Genomic DNA, 16,016 nt, shown 5'->3' with positions numbered 1-16,016 from the left:
CCTATAGGAATCTTCTATCCTCTCCGAATCGTAAAATAATTGAGAAAATGTAGTAATTAAAACGCTTTAAGTCTAACTGAGACGTCCTGCTGCTAATATTGGAGAATAAAAATTTTTTGCACCAAATACGAAGAAATCACTTCCTTTGGCAGTCGACTTACATAAGCAGGAATTTTGCTGTCGGAGTTCCTATGTTTTCATTCCGAGCTCCGAGCCTTTACTCCTTTAGTGATTTGCTGAGAAGCAGATCTTGGAAGTGGAATATTCTATTCTGCTCTTCCTTCTATTAGTTAAGGTTGTCATATGGCAAGAGAAAGTCAAAACTGATGGTTTCGCTACTATTAATTCCAAGCTTTGACATGAGCTCAGCCTCCATTGGCCGCATATATAGATTGGATTTTTCACCAATGACACATACGGTATGTTTCAACTGCACATGTGATCAATTCATATTATGGAAAACTGTGGTTCCCTGAAAACAGATCTTGCGACATATAGAGCGAAGAAACGTTAAGCCTTTTGTTTCGTAAACCGAACTTTTGACAACAGTCTCAAGAATGCTTATGCTTATGCTTCACAAAACAGTATAGGTGTTTACACTATAGGCCACTTTCTACCTGTTTATTTTAGTACCGAAATGTATACATTTTGCGTTTCATTATTGTGGAGCTATCTAACCATGTTAAATATGAAAGTGTGGCAATGGGCAACTATATCACGTAGGAAGATGAATTCCTCCCAGATATATTGGGCGGAAATCCCTCGTATGTAGATGTTACAGGTAAATTTGTCTCGTACTTTTCGGAGGCACATAAATTCGCTTTATGGTTATTATAGTAAGTACAAGGCTAGCAATGATACCTAGAAATCTCATTACACAAGGTATTTTCGAATACCACATTCCTTATTCTTGCCTAGATTTCAACCACTGTGTTAACTAGGTTGACTTACTGATGCTTTTTATTTTATCCAATAGTAAAAATATAGAATGAGTGCATGGTTTTGCTAGTGCTGACACCTCCATGAACCTTTGATGCATGGCAATCCACTTATTTAAGCGACTTCATTGGTAGAATCCTTCCAAGATAGTATCACTAATAGGTCCCACTAGCTAAATTGGTATGGGTAAATCCTTATGGGACGGCTAGTCAAGTGTATCTGTTTCTATTGGGCATATAGTAACGAACGATACCGGATGCGGCCGTCGCTCTCCTTCCAAGCTCTCACACCATCCATCAGCTATACTTGTTTAACCATGCTGGTCCTATTCCGTACTCCGTTAGCCATTCGTAATATGTCTGTAACTAGTATTTCAAGGGGCCAAGTCCTGGTTTTGATACATGTATGATGTATCCATACGTACAAACACTAAAATCAGATAGCTCCACATCATTAATTTGCTCATGCTGCTGAAAACGCGTATTATTGAATCACCCCCTTAGTGATCTTATTTGAACTATTGCGAATACGGAAGTGCCTAGTATGGTACACAGAGGATTATTATGCTGTAGTAGCTAAATGCCGCCAAGTCTCCTCCCTCTGTCGAGCTAAAGCGCGGTTCTCTCACCGTCAGGTGAGAACTTTGTTGCATGTGGTTCCAGCTTCCAGGACACCTTATTAATTGATCAACTACACACAATATTCCGCTGTGGTTCCTGGCTCTGAGGACATCTTGGGTTGACGTTATTATTATGCTGGCAATATGTCGTTTTACAAATGTTAGCTCTACGGACAACAGCTTATTATTAGCCAATGTGGAATAATATTTGAGTCATACTATGACTCAGACAGACTCGGCTACATGCAAAAGCATGACCCTCACGAGAGTTGACCACATCCGAAAATCCCACAGATCTATTTCCGTAGGTAGGCGTACAGGGCTCTCAGAACTTAGAGAGAAAAATATAATTATTATTATCTCGAGTGCTGCCTAGGAACGTAAGATCCGCTGTGGGCTTAATGTGATCTCGCTAATCATCATAATACATGGTTTTTTTTCTTTTCTTTTTATATATTCACTAGCGCGTACCGACATGTCAATTATAGCCCAGTAAACGCAGTGTAAGGAGTAAATAAAGGGGCACCGTTTTTCTACAAGGTAATACCGCTTTGGGTACATATGTACTGGCTTAAATTTCAGTTCAATACAAAAATTTCTGTACAGCTTTAAACAATCAATTAATCATATCTATCAGAGTAATCTTTAAAATACGATTTGGGATGAAGGAAACTATAACCCATCGCGGACAGCGACTTTCTCGACTATAGCCGATGGGAGTGGTACCTCGTCTTGGACAGGATCGTCGGAGTCTGTCGCAATGTCATCTGGGTTAAGGTCTTTCACAACAATCCATGTAGGTAGTACAGCAAGTCCTGTATCGCTATCAGTTAAAAAAAGATCGCTTGAACCCGCATCATAAAAGAATGTTTGCATACCCAATAAGATAGTATTGACAGCCAGGGGAACACGGCCACCGTACCATTCGCGGGTATTAATGCCAAAGGACACAGCCTGTGCAAAACTTTCTTGGCCGCGAAGAATACCGGAAAGTCGAGCTGTCTACGTTAGAATTTGGCTTGCTGGCGTTCCCGCGTTATGAATATAGACTAACTTAGCTGCGAAATGTTGTCCGTTGTGACCGAGACCATATAGTACATCCAATTTTGCAGTGACTGGCGAGAGAACTCTGCAGTGACTGTTAGCAAGTGCGTATTGATGATTAATAATATCTTACCCCAAAGTGCAAGTACAAAGAATCCCTCTACAAACCCTTTATCGACCCAGTCGAAAACAGGTTGTTCGCGGGTATACTTTTCTTGAACAACCCATGCGTAGATCCAAGCTACTAAGTGTAAAAATATTACATAGTAGAACCCCCACGAGATTCGCTTCTTAACCGGCATGCCTTTCCAGTCGAGAAATAAGCTCATCAGCTGGGAACCTAGAATCGTTGAGAAATTGACTGCACAAAGTCCCACGTTAGTCTGTAGGTTTAAATTCTACAAATGCATGTTCCTGCAACATACCTATGAATCCAATCAAGGCTCGTGCCCTGAGACCAAAGTAATACGTTTCAAAATCTTGAATAGTTTTAAATAATGTCAGCAATCATATCTCGGTCTAGTGTGGCGATACCAGAGTCTTACTTCCGTTGTACTGGTTGAAATAAGCGGCCCAAAATAGAGGAAGGAGCAAAAGGACCTGAAATAGATATACTTTAGTTATGGGGTATATGGAATTGTGGGTGACACTGAAGTACGGATACGTACTCGTTTCTGTTTGGACAGATTCCATAGTGCCCAAAACTCTCCTTTGAAAGATAGCCTGGCAGCCACTTTGATATGAGTTCCATCAGATCGTTGCACCTTACTCACGTTAGCTCATGAGTCGTAAGCTATCAGGAAAGTAGTGTCTTGAAAAATCTACCTTCTGCGGTGGAGTCAAGAAGTAGGCCAAGGGGGCTGCAAGGCACTGCAAAATCACAAAAACAATATATGTCTCTGCCATCCGTTAGCCAATATCGAAATCGAACAAATGGATATTGTGTAGATCATACGCCAACCAACAGAACCTTTCTTGGCAGCCGCTGAAGAACTGATTTTGTTAATAATGGCACGCCGTTCGATTTTTGAGAAATAGCTCACTGATTGAGACCCAGTACAATGGCCCCCCCGACAAGGGGTCCGCCGGTTCGGAAGATGAGCCATATGCTAGTCGTGTCAGAAATATGTTTAACCAAATATGAAGTATGGATACTCACTTCATGTATTTTCCTCGCTTTGAGACTTCCGGGTAACCCAGTGCAACGGCGCCTTCCACTGCCCAAAATAAACCAGCTCTGTAGTACGAAAGTCAGAAAGAAGTATTGGTGTGGACAAAAAATGGGCCATACGAAAATCCGCATGCAACAGCACCAACAAGAACAAACCAAACATTGCCCTAAAATCTAGTCAGTACGATCTGGTATACTTAAAGAATACAAATGTATTAATCCTCACATATCTGTTGTTGGTATACAGAGCAGCTCTGTAGAAAACGTGGGGGATTAGTATTTCATTCTTCGTTTTAATTCTCAGAGTTGCGTACGAATAAATTGGATATCCCAATGTGCTCAGTACCAGAGTCCATGCGAATCCGATGCGGTTTGCGATTGGGCCTCCAAAAAGACACAAGAATCCCACTGGAACGAACAATCAGCATTTATATATATTTATTTATAAGAGTCCTCTAGTCGGGCATATTCATACTGATTCCGAAAACAAGCGCATTTGCTGCATTGACAAGGAACGGCTTCTCAGCGCCTCCTGCTCCCAACGAATTCATCGCATTCCATAGACCGGGAGCTAGAAACCCGACACCTCCGATGACAAACGCATTGAAGAGAGTCGAGCGGTACCAATGTTTCTCTTCTGGAGGCTGCGAGCTCTGATTGAGCTCAATGTCCTGGGACGCTGGATTGAGCTTGTCGCCCATTGTTGTAATATATGGTAGTCAAGGTTTTTTATAGCTTCGCAACTCCAATGTTATTCAATTAAAACATTTAAGGTTCTTCTGTTTACGAAAATAAAAGGCCTCAGCGACCTTCTTCTATACTAAATTTTTTCCCCCGTTTTTTCCGGTCATGCAATTTTCCCTCTTTCTATTGACATCGTAGGATAGTCTCATTTGGCCGTGGAATTGCGACATGTGGAGAATTTCGCATTATCCCTAGCTTCTCTTCTACCTTCCTATTCGCTCTTAGGGAGGACAGAAAGCCCATAGAAAACCACCAATTGATAATAATAATTAAGGCTCTTATTATTATGGTATAAATGAAGCGTAGTAAGACAAGGCCTAATTGTGTTGAGGTCAAGTGTTAGTTGCAATTTTTCGTTCGCCGCAAGACTTGACTACATGTTGATAGAAACTTTACGAAACCCCATGCAGAATCAGTACGTGTAGTGAATCAATCAGAAAGATTAATCGAAAACAGAACTGTTAAAAAAAGATGACGTAGAATTATGACTGGTTGATGGCCAATGTAACCATTATTATGTGTTTACCCCGCACTGTTTTAACTGTCAATTTTTTGCATGGCGGCCATTAGTGCATTTGGCTTTCTTATTTCTAGTTTTATTTGAGCTTAGAACTTATCAAAATTAATACCTGGTTTCACAAAGTTTGATGAAAATGAGCGTGACCCATGTTGTGTTTCTGCAGTTTAAACCAACAGTTGATGCGGGGTCTATAAAAGAAGTATGCCACTACACGCATGACGACCATGAACCTAAGGTTGCAATGAATATTTATTTACAGCCAAACATTCTTACAATAATCTAGGTTTGTAGTCGTTTTCTTGGTATAAGACACAAACATCTACACCCGCCGACACATAAGCCCTGCATCTTATCTATGCGTAGTGGAGTAGACCACTCCATTGAGCAGCTTCAGGTGAGCATTTCAAATGCGCCATGTTGAAGGGTCCGTTCCCTATCTGTGTGGTACAATCATATAGTTCATGTAACATTTCAAGCATATAGACATGGCAGCTAGCGCACCCATACAGTCACTAGTTTCCCGCAAATCGACCGCAACTATGAAACACAAGTTTAATAGCAGTCAAGCTATTTCTGCAGATCTCCAATATAAAAAAAATACAAGTAAAAATGCAGGAATATTGGTTTGCTGGGTGCGTGGTGGAGCACATTTGCGGGACACGATTGGCTAGCCCTACTGCTTGTGGCCGCTATTCACCTCAGCTCGCCTGTCAACCTCCCTTCTAGAACAACTACTACAGTCGACCCACGCAGTTTGAGATGCAGTGGATTTGGACACATATTTTTTTTGATTGATAAGTTAAAATCTCATGCGACCTTGCAATGGTCGGTGTTCCGGGAAAATCCAAAGGTTGCAAAACCTGCAGGCAGCGGAAAATTGCTGTGGGTGGCTCTTTCTCAAGACTGCATTTATTTCAATGGCCAAGCAGCTGATAGAGCGTGGTCAAGTGCGGTTTGCAACGCCCGCAATGTGCTCAATGCATCAAGTCCAATAGGATATGTCTAGGATACGACCGCGATATGGTGTTCGTTCCGGTGCAGGCAAAGCTGAAAGAGAAGAAACTTGTTGTGACGAGCTCTTTTAGCGACATGAGCCGGACAGCGTCAACGACTACTAAAAATAAAAATAACCAATGCGCACCGTCACCGACAACATTACAGCCAATAGAAGACAGTGGCGATCAATTTGGGAGATATTCTCCTATAGGTCATAAGCATGACTCCTACGCTTTGGTCCCTAATCAACTCTACGCCGCAGCTACCCGGCAACAGCTCTTTAATACATTTGTTTCCACATGTATCCCACAAGGAGCGCAAACAAGTGGGATATCTGGCAACACACGAGGTGGAACTTGGATTCTGCAGCTGCCGGAGTTGTTGATGCGCACCCCATCACTGGAGGCGTCCATATCCGCAATTTCGGCTTCAGTCATAGGACGTATGCACAATGACCACGCTCTAGTGAAGGAAAGCTTGAAGCTTTACACAATTGCTCTACATGAACTTCAAAAGGCGTTATGGAACCCAAAACTAATGTATGATGAAGAAACACTAGCGGCGTGTTTGTGCTTGAGTCTGTACGAGGTCATAGAGTGTCCAGGAGACGGGTATCAAGCGTACTACAATCACTGCAAAGGCTGCATGAGGTTGGTTGAAGCGCGCGGGATAGATCGGCATCTGTCAGGTGTGGCTCATGAGCTTTTTCTTGGCTTTCGCGCACAAGGGGTAAGCGTCTCTCTCTCTCTCTCTCTCTCTCTCATTATTTTTTTAGTTTTTTTGCTTGAAAAATAAGTTTATATATCGGCACATCTAACTCATGAATGCATGCAACAGATACTTGTTTGCATGGCGAATCGTCAGCCCAGCTTTTTATCAACGCCACTCTGGATGGAAGGCCCTTTTAGAGTACAGCCCAAGCGTCCAGTTGATCGTATTATTGACTGTTTGTGTCAAGCACCCGCAATCTACAAAGATGCCGAGGCATTTGAAAACTCCCCTCCTCTCAAACAACTTGAATTCCACATTGGCTGTATCACCAAGTGCTGGAAAATGGACTGTATTCTTCAAGAAGTGTACGACGACCTTGAAAAGGAGTTTCCGTCACCAATGTATTGGTCTGTCCTTGCAACCGAGCCTAATACTGCCGATGACCCGATGCGTGGAAAGGTTTTCCCTGTCGCATATCATTTTCCCAGCCTCATTGTCGCCCGTTCCCTCATGTTGTACTGGTCGAGCAGGCTTTTGGTATGGACCGGGTTTTTCTTTCTTTACAGCGGGATATTAAACATTGAGATTGATGCAGCAGATGCACGCTGCTCAAATTACCCAGATTGTGCAGCGTTTGATGACGATATGTGCTATTGTCGATACCTCGTCGCGAAACCAACGGGCTGGTATCAGTATGACCGGTCTCGTTTGAAGCCACTAGATGGTCGAAAAGACTTGCGCCTGCTGATGTATAATGTATGTCAGTCAGTAGAATACTGTCTGAACAACGGTGTTCTCTTCGGCTCGTGGTCTGTCAGCACACCGTTGTCTTTTGTATACGAGACAACCAAGAATTTCCCTGGCTTTGAGCGAGAGCTTGCCTGGATGGAAGCGACTCTACGAAAGCTGCAAGAAAATGGACTACGAATAATCAAATACAGCACAACCATCAATAACCCGAAGAACGCGAAACCGGAAGAATTTCTTGAGGCTGAGAATAATGATTCCAGTGGTGCATCGCAAGTTGGATCCGAAAGCGGCCTAGCGTAGAGCCTCAGCGACCGGCAAAAAGCTTGGCACTGGCTGCGCCCGTCGCTAGAATCGGCACTAACCGTATCGAGCCTCAACTTGCGATGCCCTAGATTGTGATGAATCGCAACGGGCGAATAGCGACAAATGTCGTCGCGAGTGACTAGGCCATTTGATGAAAATAAGCTTCGAGTGGATAATTCTAGTATAGGGGAATCTACATCTACGCGTCCCAAAATACGAGTCTACGTGTATAAAAAGGGACTGTTGTCTCCTTGTTATTTTCCTCAACACGGCACTCATCTGAAATATCACTTGTATCAATTGATATATTCACGGCATACATTTTTCAACATGCTGGACCAGCACTCGCAAGTGAGCATAGCTCAAATCGTCTTTTATGTTCCTGCGGTGATCGCTGCAGTGACGCTCCTCTTCTTTCGCAGAGCAGTGAAGGGCCTACCACGCTATGCTTGGTACGTTCTTACACTCTTCACGCTAAGTAAGTATTTCTTATATCAAACTCGAAAAATATCACTGATTAAAGTCTCCTAGTGCGTCTGGCTGGTGGAATTGTAGAAATTCTCCATGTGAACAACCCGTCCAGCACTGGTCTGATCATCGGAGCTACCATCCTTCTAAATACAGGCGTGCTTCCGTGCATCGCAGCGACTATTGGACTGGTAAACATTATGTAAGGATATTCGTTTATTTACTTTTGCTCTTTTCTCTTCTCCTTCCAAGAACTACAACTAAGACAAAGTTAGCACACGGATTGATTATCGGGACGACCGCCGCTTGCATTATCTTGAAGTGGCTTCCCGCCTTCTCTTTATCACTGCAATTGGTCTCCTTCTCGCCGGCGGTATTCTCGAAGGAAATTACGACGACATTAACTCGGTTCGGATCGGCACAAAACTCGCACGCGCTGGATACTACGTTGTTGCTGCCTTTGTTGGTGGAATGATTTTCTTTCAGGCGTTCTTCTGGCTACAGAGACGAAATTTGAGCCAAAACAGCATGCTTGTATGTTCTCTTCCTCGTTAATACCACTCAATGCTTCCGTCTAGCTAAATGATTGAACAGATCCTCGTTGGAACAACCTTGGCAATGCCGTTGTTCATTGTTCGGCTGACGTACGCCTTTCTCTCGATCTACCGTGCTGCGTATGATGACACATGGAATCCCCTAAACGGACCGATTGCTCCATTCTTAGTCATGGCGCTCTTGATGGAGTATAGCGTTGTGATTATCTATCTGTACTCGGGCTTTAGGATTAAACCGACTACCAGGGTTGAAGATGATGGAGAAAGTGCTGTTGCATTAAAGTAGATTTATGAAAACTATTACCAAGCTAGATATGACAAACTCATCATTTTCTGATCTTTAAACAAGAGTAACCAACTGTACTGCCGCATCAACGACGCTAGCTTCCAAGCTTCTATACTCCAGCCCCAACAAGGTCTTGGACTTTTCATTGTTCACGTTGTAGACAAACTCCCCGGCATAGCCCTGGCCTGGCGTTCCTAGTGGGAGCTTTTCAGTCTTCACATTTTGTGGGATCCTGTCCGACTGTCTCAACACATCTACAATCTCCTGATACGAATATCTCCCTCCTGTGATGAAAAATCGCTGCTGAGCTGCGCCAGCTACCTCCAAAGCCTTCACATGCGCCCTCGCCACGTCACGAACATCAACCCACGCCCAGAACTGAGTTTGAGGGACGGTTTTCTCGACACCGCCCACAAGGTCATATATATCCTTCATAGATATGCCCAATGACGAAGATTCTGACCGTGTCGGGCTGGAAAATGCCGGTCCGAATATTTTTGGCGGGCAAATCGTGGAGAGAGTGAATGAAATTTGATCTTTTCGGTCCCGAACAAAGTCCCATGCAGCCCGTTCAGCAAGAGCCTTGCTTGTACAGTAGGCAAACGACCCACTTTCGCTATTCTTGCCGTCTTCAAACGTGGCTGGGTTCCAGTCGGTTTCATCATAGGTATAGCCTGGGCGCAGACCTTCCCCGATATTGACAATAGATGCAAAGGAGCTTGTTATAACGACATTCTTAATGTTTGAATTCGTTGCAGCGCTCTCCAATAGTGTTTTGGTACCCTGGATGGCTGGTATGAGAAGGTCTCTCTCATTATCTTCGACGACGAGGTGGAAAGGCGAAGCAACATGGATGACGGCGGTGATGTCATCCGCTTGAACTGCCTTGTCAAAGGCCCCCGGAGTAGTGATGTCGGGTACAATTTGTATGGATAGGTTTTGTTGGTCCTGCTCATTGTGGACTGCATGCGCGGACAGGACCTTTTCAGCCGACGATTGGGAGCGTACAGTCCCAACAACGCGGTATCCGGACGAGAGTAGGTCGGCGATGACGTGCGCGGCAATGTATCCGTTGGCACCGGTTACGAGGACGGTTGACTGCTTTCCCATTATGTATATTATATATTGTGCTTTCCTCTCCTATGTTCGGGTAGCTTGGTGTTTGTGATGGTCAACTGGTAAATCGACCGATTAGAGTGAATGATATTGGTATTCGTGAATGAGAAGATTGCCGAGTCGAACGAAGCAGAAACATCACTTGTATTTATATCCATCAGCTTTAAAGCTTGGAATTAGTATGGTGGACCCTATTTCATGGTAGTAGGGGTTTCAAGGTGATGATGCGGCCGTGCCCGCACCGTGCACAGCCGCATCATCTATGTTTCTTCTCTATTTTGGTTGACAAATTCTCGGGGCTCTCGCATCACGCTCTTATTTGTTAACGAATTCTTAGTAATATTAGTATGGTGTACTACCGATCCGAGGAAATTCAAACAAAAACTTAACATTTGTACTGAAGTACATACAAACTTACTCATTTCAACAGAGACAAGTCAGATAAATCAAACCTGCTGTAGGCAGACTTCGTGGTGTTAATACCGAGTTACCATTCAACTTGAAAGATCTATTCAACAGTCAGTCAATGATGCCCATTTTATTGATGTACTTCGTCACACCTAAACCAAACTGAAACATCAAAATTTACTACCTTGCTAACAACCCCTAGTTATGGTGCTTGAGGGGAGCCGGTGACGAATCAGCCAGCCTACTTGAGCAGAGTTGAGTACAATTGACAGCCTTTCATTTAAGTGGATATGTAGCTATAAATCTTCTACTATATGAGTTTGCTGATCAATCCGTTCATGTTCTCCGCATGTGCGGGTTTATACCGCACAGGTTCGGGGTTAGGGGATAAGGAGAACACTATGGATCCAACAGAGACCCGTCTTTAATAGATGACAATATGCACAAGTGCTAAATATACATTTTGATGTTTTAAAAAGTATTTGACATTTACTCTATCTATATTTTAACATGATGCAAACTATTTTATTACGATGACGCGTATCTTCATATTTCTACCAAAAACACTAAATGCAAACGTCGTAACACACTTTGAACGAGGCTGATCAACAGGATATCGAATTGCACCCCCCACCCAAAAAAACAGCCGGATTTAAATGCAGGACAAAACAACCTTGACTGCTGTTCGCTGCTCATTACTTTACTTTCATGATTATGAAATGGTTCATCTTTGTGGCAACCGATGCGGCCGCACCCGCAGCGGAGACTTGAGGGCGCAAAAAGTAAAAGGTTTGTTTCGCACATCTAATTCTTGAATCATTCGCCCCATTACATTCTCGATCTTGGTCCCCGATAAGCTCTAAGTCCGACCGGACCCCAAACAGGCGCCATCGCCATACCTACTCCAGGGACATGGCGTGGCTGGTGCCGAGTATATTGAAATAAAATCTGCTGCAGGTTGCGCTTCCTAATCGGTTTTATCAGAAGATCATTACAGCCCATATTTCGCAGTCGCTCAAGTTCCTGTTCGGATGTAATCGAAGAGGCTCCCATAGCAATGATCGGAGTGAAACGAAGGTTGATATTCGTGCTAAAAGGCGGTTTATTGCGAATGATATGACTTGTTTCCAGGCCACCCATAATTGGCATCGACAACTATGATTTTGAAATTTCGTTATCACTTCAAGTTATTTGGTTTCGAATTTATTCCAGTTCTCCAGCCAGGAATGAAATCTTGCAGCTCCGCAGTCATGTAGCCTGGATATGGCTACACAATGCTCACATGGTTGACACGAGAAAAGAACATTGAAGAATGGAACGGCAACGTACATCCATAAATATAATGTCCGGTCTAGGACATACTTCAGGCGGTGATGCCAGATAGTCAAGACATTCTTGGCCGTTATTCACAATATGAATTGTTATTTGTAACCCACCAAATTTCGAGATGAGCTTTTGGATGATTCTCTGGTTTACCAAACTTCAAGTTTTTTTTAATGTTAATATATTCCCCTCGTGGACACCCTGCAATATCCTTTGGGTGGGGGAGATGACTTGCTTGTCCTCAGCTACTAGCACATGCATAGTGGCTAGCTCATAGATGGCTCTTAATTTTCGATATTTTTGTTGAAAACAAAATTAAGAACCCGCTCATATGCCCGGGCGCATTCAAAGTAATTTTAATGCGAGACGAAGATGATAGTAATAGCAAAGAACATGCAGAGTATTGATGGAAAATGACTAATGACTCGATTCAGTTTTATTTATAGAAAATGCCCCGCGTGTCCTTTTTGACGTCAGAGCGCCGCTAAACAGCCAGTTTTTCTTTCTACAAAGCTAAGTCAAAACTCTAAATGTCACATGCCAGAAACATCTTGCAGTTACTAGAGTCAATCCACGATTCAATGTCAAATATCAACTGTCAAAATACTATGAACAGCCTTCTGTTAAGTTCTTATAAACTGTGAGATAGATCCACTTGCATGGTGACGTAGTGCAAGTAGATAACCTCATTACATAGTCACCCTTATCTTCACGCTTTAAAACAACACACCGCCCGTTAGAAACTGTGCCTGGTGTGTGGATTTGATTCCACAGGAGATATATGTACCCTGCTGAAGCCGCCTGTCCCGCGATTCCAAAAACCGCCTTAGCGTTCTCTCCGAAAGCTCGTTGCTTTTGAGGGATTTTCTAGATCAAATATTAAATACACCGGCAATAATATCGGTCTTTGTTCCCGCTATACATTCAAACTCTCGGCCTTTTTGGCTTCGGAGGAAATGGGATCCAAGGGTTCTACAATAATAATGAGCCGGCTAGAAAGACATACAATGTGACAAAATTCTTTGGCTGGATTCTATAATTAAGTAATGATTATGATGTGACACGAGGTCAACTGGTGCCAATACCCGGATCTTGAGAGGACCATGTACATGTATATGCGGCACACAGGCTAGTGGCAAGGCTCATTCACATAGTCCGACATATATATTATTTGTACCAGTTGACACGATACCGGCGAAACTCTCAAGAGAGATGGTGTTGTTGTTAGCCTAGGGCTTGAAGCGACAAAGGCCAACATAATTCGATATGGATCGATCAGAGTAAAGGTTAAGACTTATAAACCGTATGAGTCGATATCATGATGGAAGCTCTGCAACCATCCGTGACGACGAAAGCTCCGCCGTTCGGTTTGTTGCTGGGAGCTCGGAAACGGGTTGGAGTATAAGTTGCTCGTTGACCTTTTCATCGAGCTCGCGTGGCGTGGTATCGCGTATTTGTGTATGGCTCTTGTTCCTTCGACGGAAAAGAAACATTGCAATAGCCAACACAGCTAATACTGCGGCGACTACGCCGACTACTATACCCGCAATAGCTCCTTTACTGAGTCCAGAAGAAGACGATTGTGAACCCTCGCCGGTAGCAGTGGATGCCTGCCCTGGTGTGCTGGCGCTAGCCGCCCCGGGAGTAGCTAACGTAGTAGCTGTTGCTGCCAGTGTAGACGTGATTAATGAAGTGGTCACCGTGGATGTTGACAGCGTAGATGTTGCCAGTGTAGATGTTGTCAGTGTGGATGTCGATAGTGTGGATGTCGATAGTGTAGATGTGGCTGTTGAAGAGGTTGACGTGGTTGTTGCGCTCGAAGTAGCACTCGAAGTAGACCCCCAAATGACTGGCTCACTATCTTTATCATGATTCACGGTAAAGAATTCGCTGAGATATTTTCCAAGCCCACCATTGTTCGGAAGCCAATACATCAAATTGAATTGGCCATAGTAACCTGCTTCGATAATGTTTAGATCGACTTTTCGCGATCCCTCGGTAGGCACGGACTGATTATAACCTGCGTTAAAAAAATAAATTGTTAGAAACCGAGTCAAAATCCTGGTCCCATGGAATAAAAAAATAAAAATAAACGAAAACGTTGACATACCAAGTTGCCACCCATTTCCGTCGTTTAGAAAATAATATATACTGAGGTAAGTGGGCGTCACATTTTGGGCAAGAGTCTCCCAGGACACAATAACCGTGTCGAGATAGTTGTACTTTTGAACGTCGGTTTCACTGTTAGGTGGCGGATATATAAAATGACCTGGGTTCACCATCATTGATTATTTCAGATCAACGATAAACTGAAAAATAGAGGTAAATGTGCCAAAAAACCATGACTATAACATGAAAACTGGATGCGATATGGAAGATGAAAAAGAAAACAAAGTTGACGATTGACAGCGGAAAGACGCAGTAATAATGTACTAATAATGCACAGACTGTCTAGACAGTAAATTGACATAAATGATAACACTACCCGGCCCACTTCGCGATGGTCTCAGATGGACTCCTGACAATTGAATTGGATTGGTCCATAGTTTTGGGGGCTGACTTCAGCCCTCTCGCGATCTCCCCTGTTGGAGTCTGGATTTGCTAGTCTGCCACTAGCGCCAGCGAACGGGTTTGGACGGGCTTGAACGGAGGCTAAAGGGGGAAAACATGGCGCTCTGACAATTCACTCATTCCCCATTATTGTTATTATTACGCAATTAATGATAGAAGGCTGTTTGAATTGTGAAGATATTGGGTATCCTACCTATTATGATATATATATATACCCAAACTTTCCAGTAATCAATGTTGTCGCGTGGTCTAAAAACGGCTGTTCTTGCTGCATTTCCAACACAGCCAAAACCTAAATAGTACGCTACTCTTCGAGTGCTAATTTAAAATCTCAAGCAGTGGCTGCCCAGGAACATGTCTACGATTGGCACCAGGATTTTTAATCTTGTCACCGTGCGTGGAGAGAGTTGGAGGCTTGGATCAAGGGACCAATCTTAGTTCCCGGGAATTATACGCTACCAATATAGCCACATATACGCGGTAGCCTTTTTGGTAACCCATTCGTAGCTCCTTCGGGTATTATTATTGGGGATTGATGCGGACACCACCCTCTAACCCAAACCGTCGTAGGCTTGAAATCAGATTTCCTAGTAAATTCTTAGCGGTTTTGATTATCTAATCCCAGTTTAGAGTCTATATTAATCTAAGCCTACTATCTATCTTTATAGATACTAATAAGAAGGAATACCTATTTAGCTTTAATAATAATAAAAAATTGTTACCTACTTATAATAATAAGAAATTATCGCTTAGTTTTAGTAATATAAGCTAGATTAACACTCGTATTAGTGCTATATTACTAATCTTTTAGTATCGAGTAGGTTGATATATTAGTAGTATTAGAACTAATCAATTAAAGCAGAAATAATTAAGAATCCCCTTATAAAAATTCTTTGCGCATTAATTATTATAAAGCTATTATGAAATAAAATCTATAAGTATAGTTCTTAGACTGGGATAGAGTAATCAAAACCACTAAGAATTTACTAGGAAATTTAATTTTAAGACTACACCGATTTAGGAAGGAGGGCGGTGTCCGCATCAACCCCCTTATTATTTCCAACAAGCGATGGCGCTAGGAGGACGCCGACCTTGGGGATGACTGGGGAGGAGGCTGAAACTGGGTGATGAACGAGTGGTGCGTCTTTTAAATCAAATTAATATTATGGCTATAGCTTGGGTTGGTTTGTCGTTGACAGCACAACATTGGATTGAATCATCTCATGTGATTTCCGATGGAACATATTGTTGAATTTTAAAGAGAAACTGACAATATATTCGATACCAAGCCCATTCGATACTGTAGTCATAAAATTGTACGTCAACTATCTCAACCACCCCTTGTGTTGTCCACCTGGAGCACTCCGAGGCTTACGCCGGAGTGCTCCAGGTTCAGAGGAGGGGAAGTGTGCATTCCCCACATAGTGAAGATAAAACACATCTTCCATCGAAAAGCACACATTGAAGTAAAAAATAAGACAAACCAAGAATTT

General features: G+C 43.0%; 5 protein-coding genes across 5 annotated transcripts; 2 read left to right on the top strand and 3 right to left on the bottom strand.

The window, feature by feature from the left end:
* Positions 1-2,230: 2,230 nt before the first annotated feature.
* TRUGW13939_05370 (uncharacterized protein) lies at positions 2,231-4,474 on the bottom strand (the record flags this gene model as incomplete). Its single annotated transcript, XM_035488534.1, has 15 exons — positions 2,231-2,373; positions 2,437-2,556; positions 2,613-2,687; positions 2,736-2,963; positions 3,028-3,081; positions 3,148-3,202; positions 3,271-3,366; positions 3,428-3,501; positions 3,558-3,595; positions 3,646-3,711; positions 3,762-3,839; positions 3,894-3,940; positions 4,000-4,027; positions 4,088-4,181; positions 4,249-4,474. The coding sequence occupies 15 exons, from the start codon at positions 4,472-4,474 to the stop codon at positions 2,231-2,233; spliced, it is 1,422 nt and encodes a 473-aa protein (XP_035344427.1).
* Positions 4,475-6,924: 2,450 nt separating this feature from the next.
* TRUGW13939_05369 (uncharacterized protein) lies at positions 6,925-7,794 on the top strand (the record flags this gene model as incomplete). Its single annotated transcript, XM_035488533.1, has 1 exon — positions 6,925-7,794. One exon carries the CDS (start codon positions 6,925-6,927, stop codon positions 7,792-7,794), a length of 870 nt encoding a protein of 289 aa, XP_035344426.1.
* Positions 7,795-8,127: 333 nt separating this feature from the next.
* On the top strand, positions 8,128-9,105 carry TRUGW13939_05368 (uncharacterized protein; the record flags this gene model as incomplete). The annotated part of the gene is made up of 4 exons (XM_035488532.1): positions 8,128-8,275; positions 8,329-8,467; positions 8,541-8,799; positions 8,860-9,105. 4 exons carry the CDS (start codon positions 8,128-8,130, stop codon positions 9,103-9,105), a joined length of 792 nt encoding a protein of 263 aa, XP_035344425.1.
* A 54-nt stretch (positions 9,106-9,159) lies between these two features.
* TRUGW13939_05367 (uncharacterized protein) lies at positions 9,160-10,215 on the bottom strand (the record flags this gene model as incomplete). The annotated part of the gene is made up of 1 exon (XM_035488531.1): positions 9,160-10,215. The coding sequence occupies one exon, from the start codon at positions 10,213-10,215 to the stop codon at positions 9,160-9,162; it is 1,056 nt and encodes a 351-aa protein (XP_035344424.1).
* A 3,053-nt stretch (positions 10,216-13,268) lies between these two features.
* TRUGW13939_05366 (uncharacterized protein) lies at positions 13,269-14,234 on the bottom strand (the record flags this gene model as incomplete). The annotated part of the gene is made up of 2 exons (XM_035488530.1): positions 13,269-13,972; positions 14,063-14,234. 2 exons carry the CDS (start codon positions 14,232-14,234, stop codon positions 13,269-13,271), a joined length of 876 nt encoding a protein of 291 aa, XP_035344423.1.
* Between the last annotated feature and the right edge of the window lie 1,782 nt (positions 14,235-16,016).

Source organism: Talaromyces rugulosus, chromosome III (genome assembly GCF_013368755.1).
Source record: "Talaromyces rugulosus chromosome III, complete sequence".
Classification (NCBI taxonomy): Eukaryota; Fungi; Ascomycota; class Eurotiomycetes; order Eurotiales; family Trichocomaceae; genus Talaromyces; species Talaromyces rugulosus.
The sequence above is the reverse complement of the archived record's forward strand: the minus strand, read 5'-3'. Positions and strand labels throughout refer to the sequence as shown.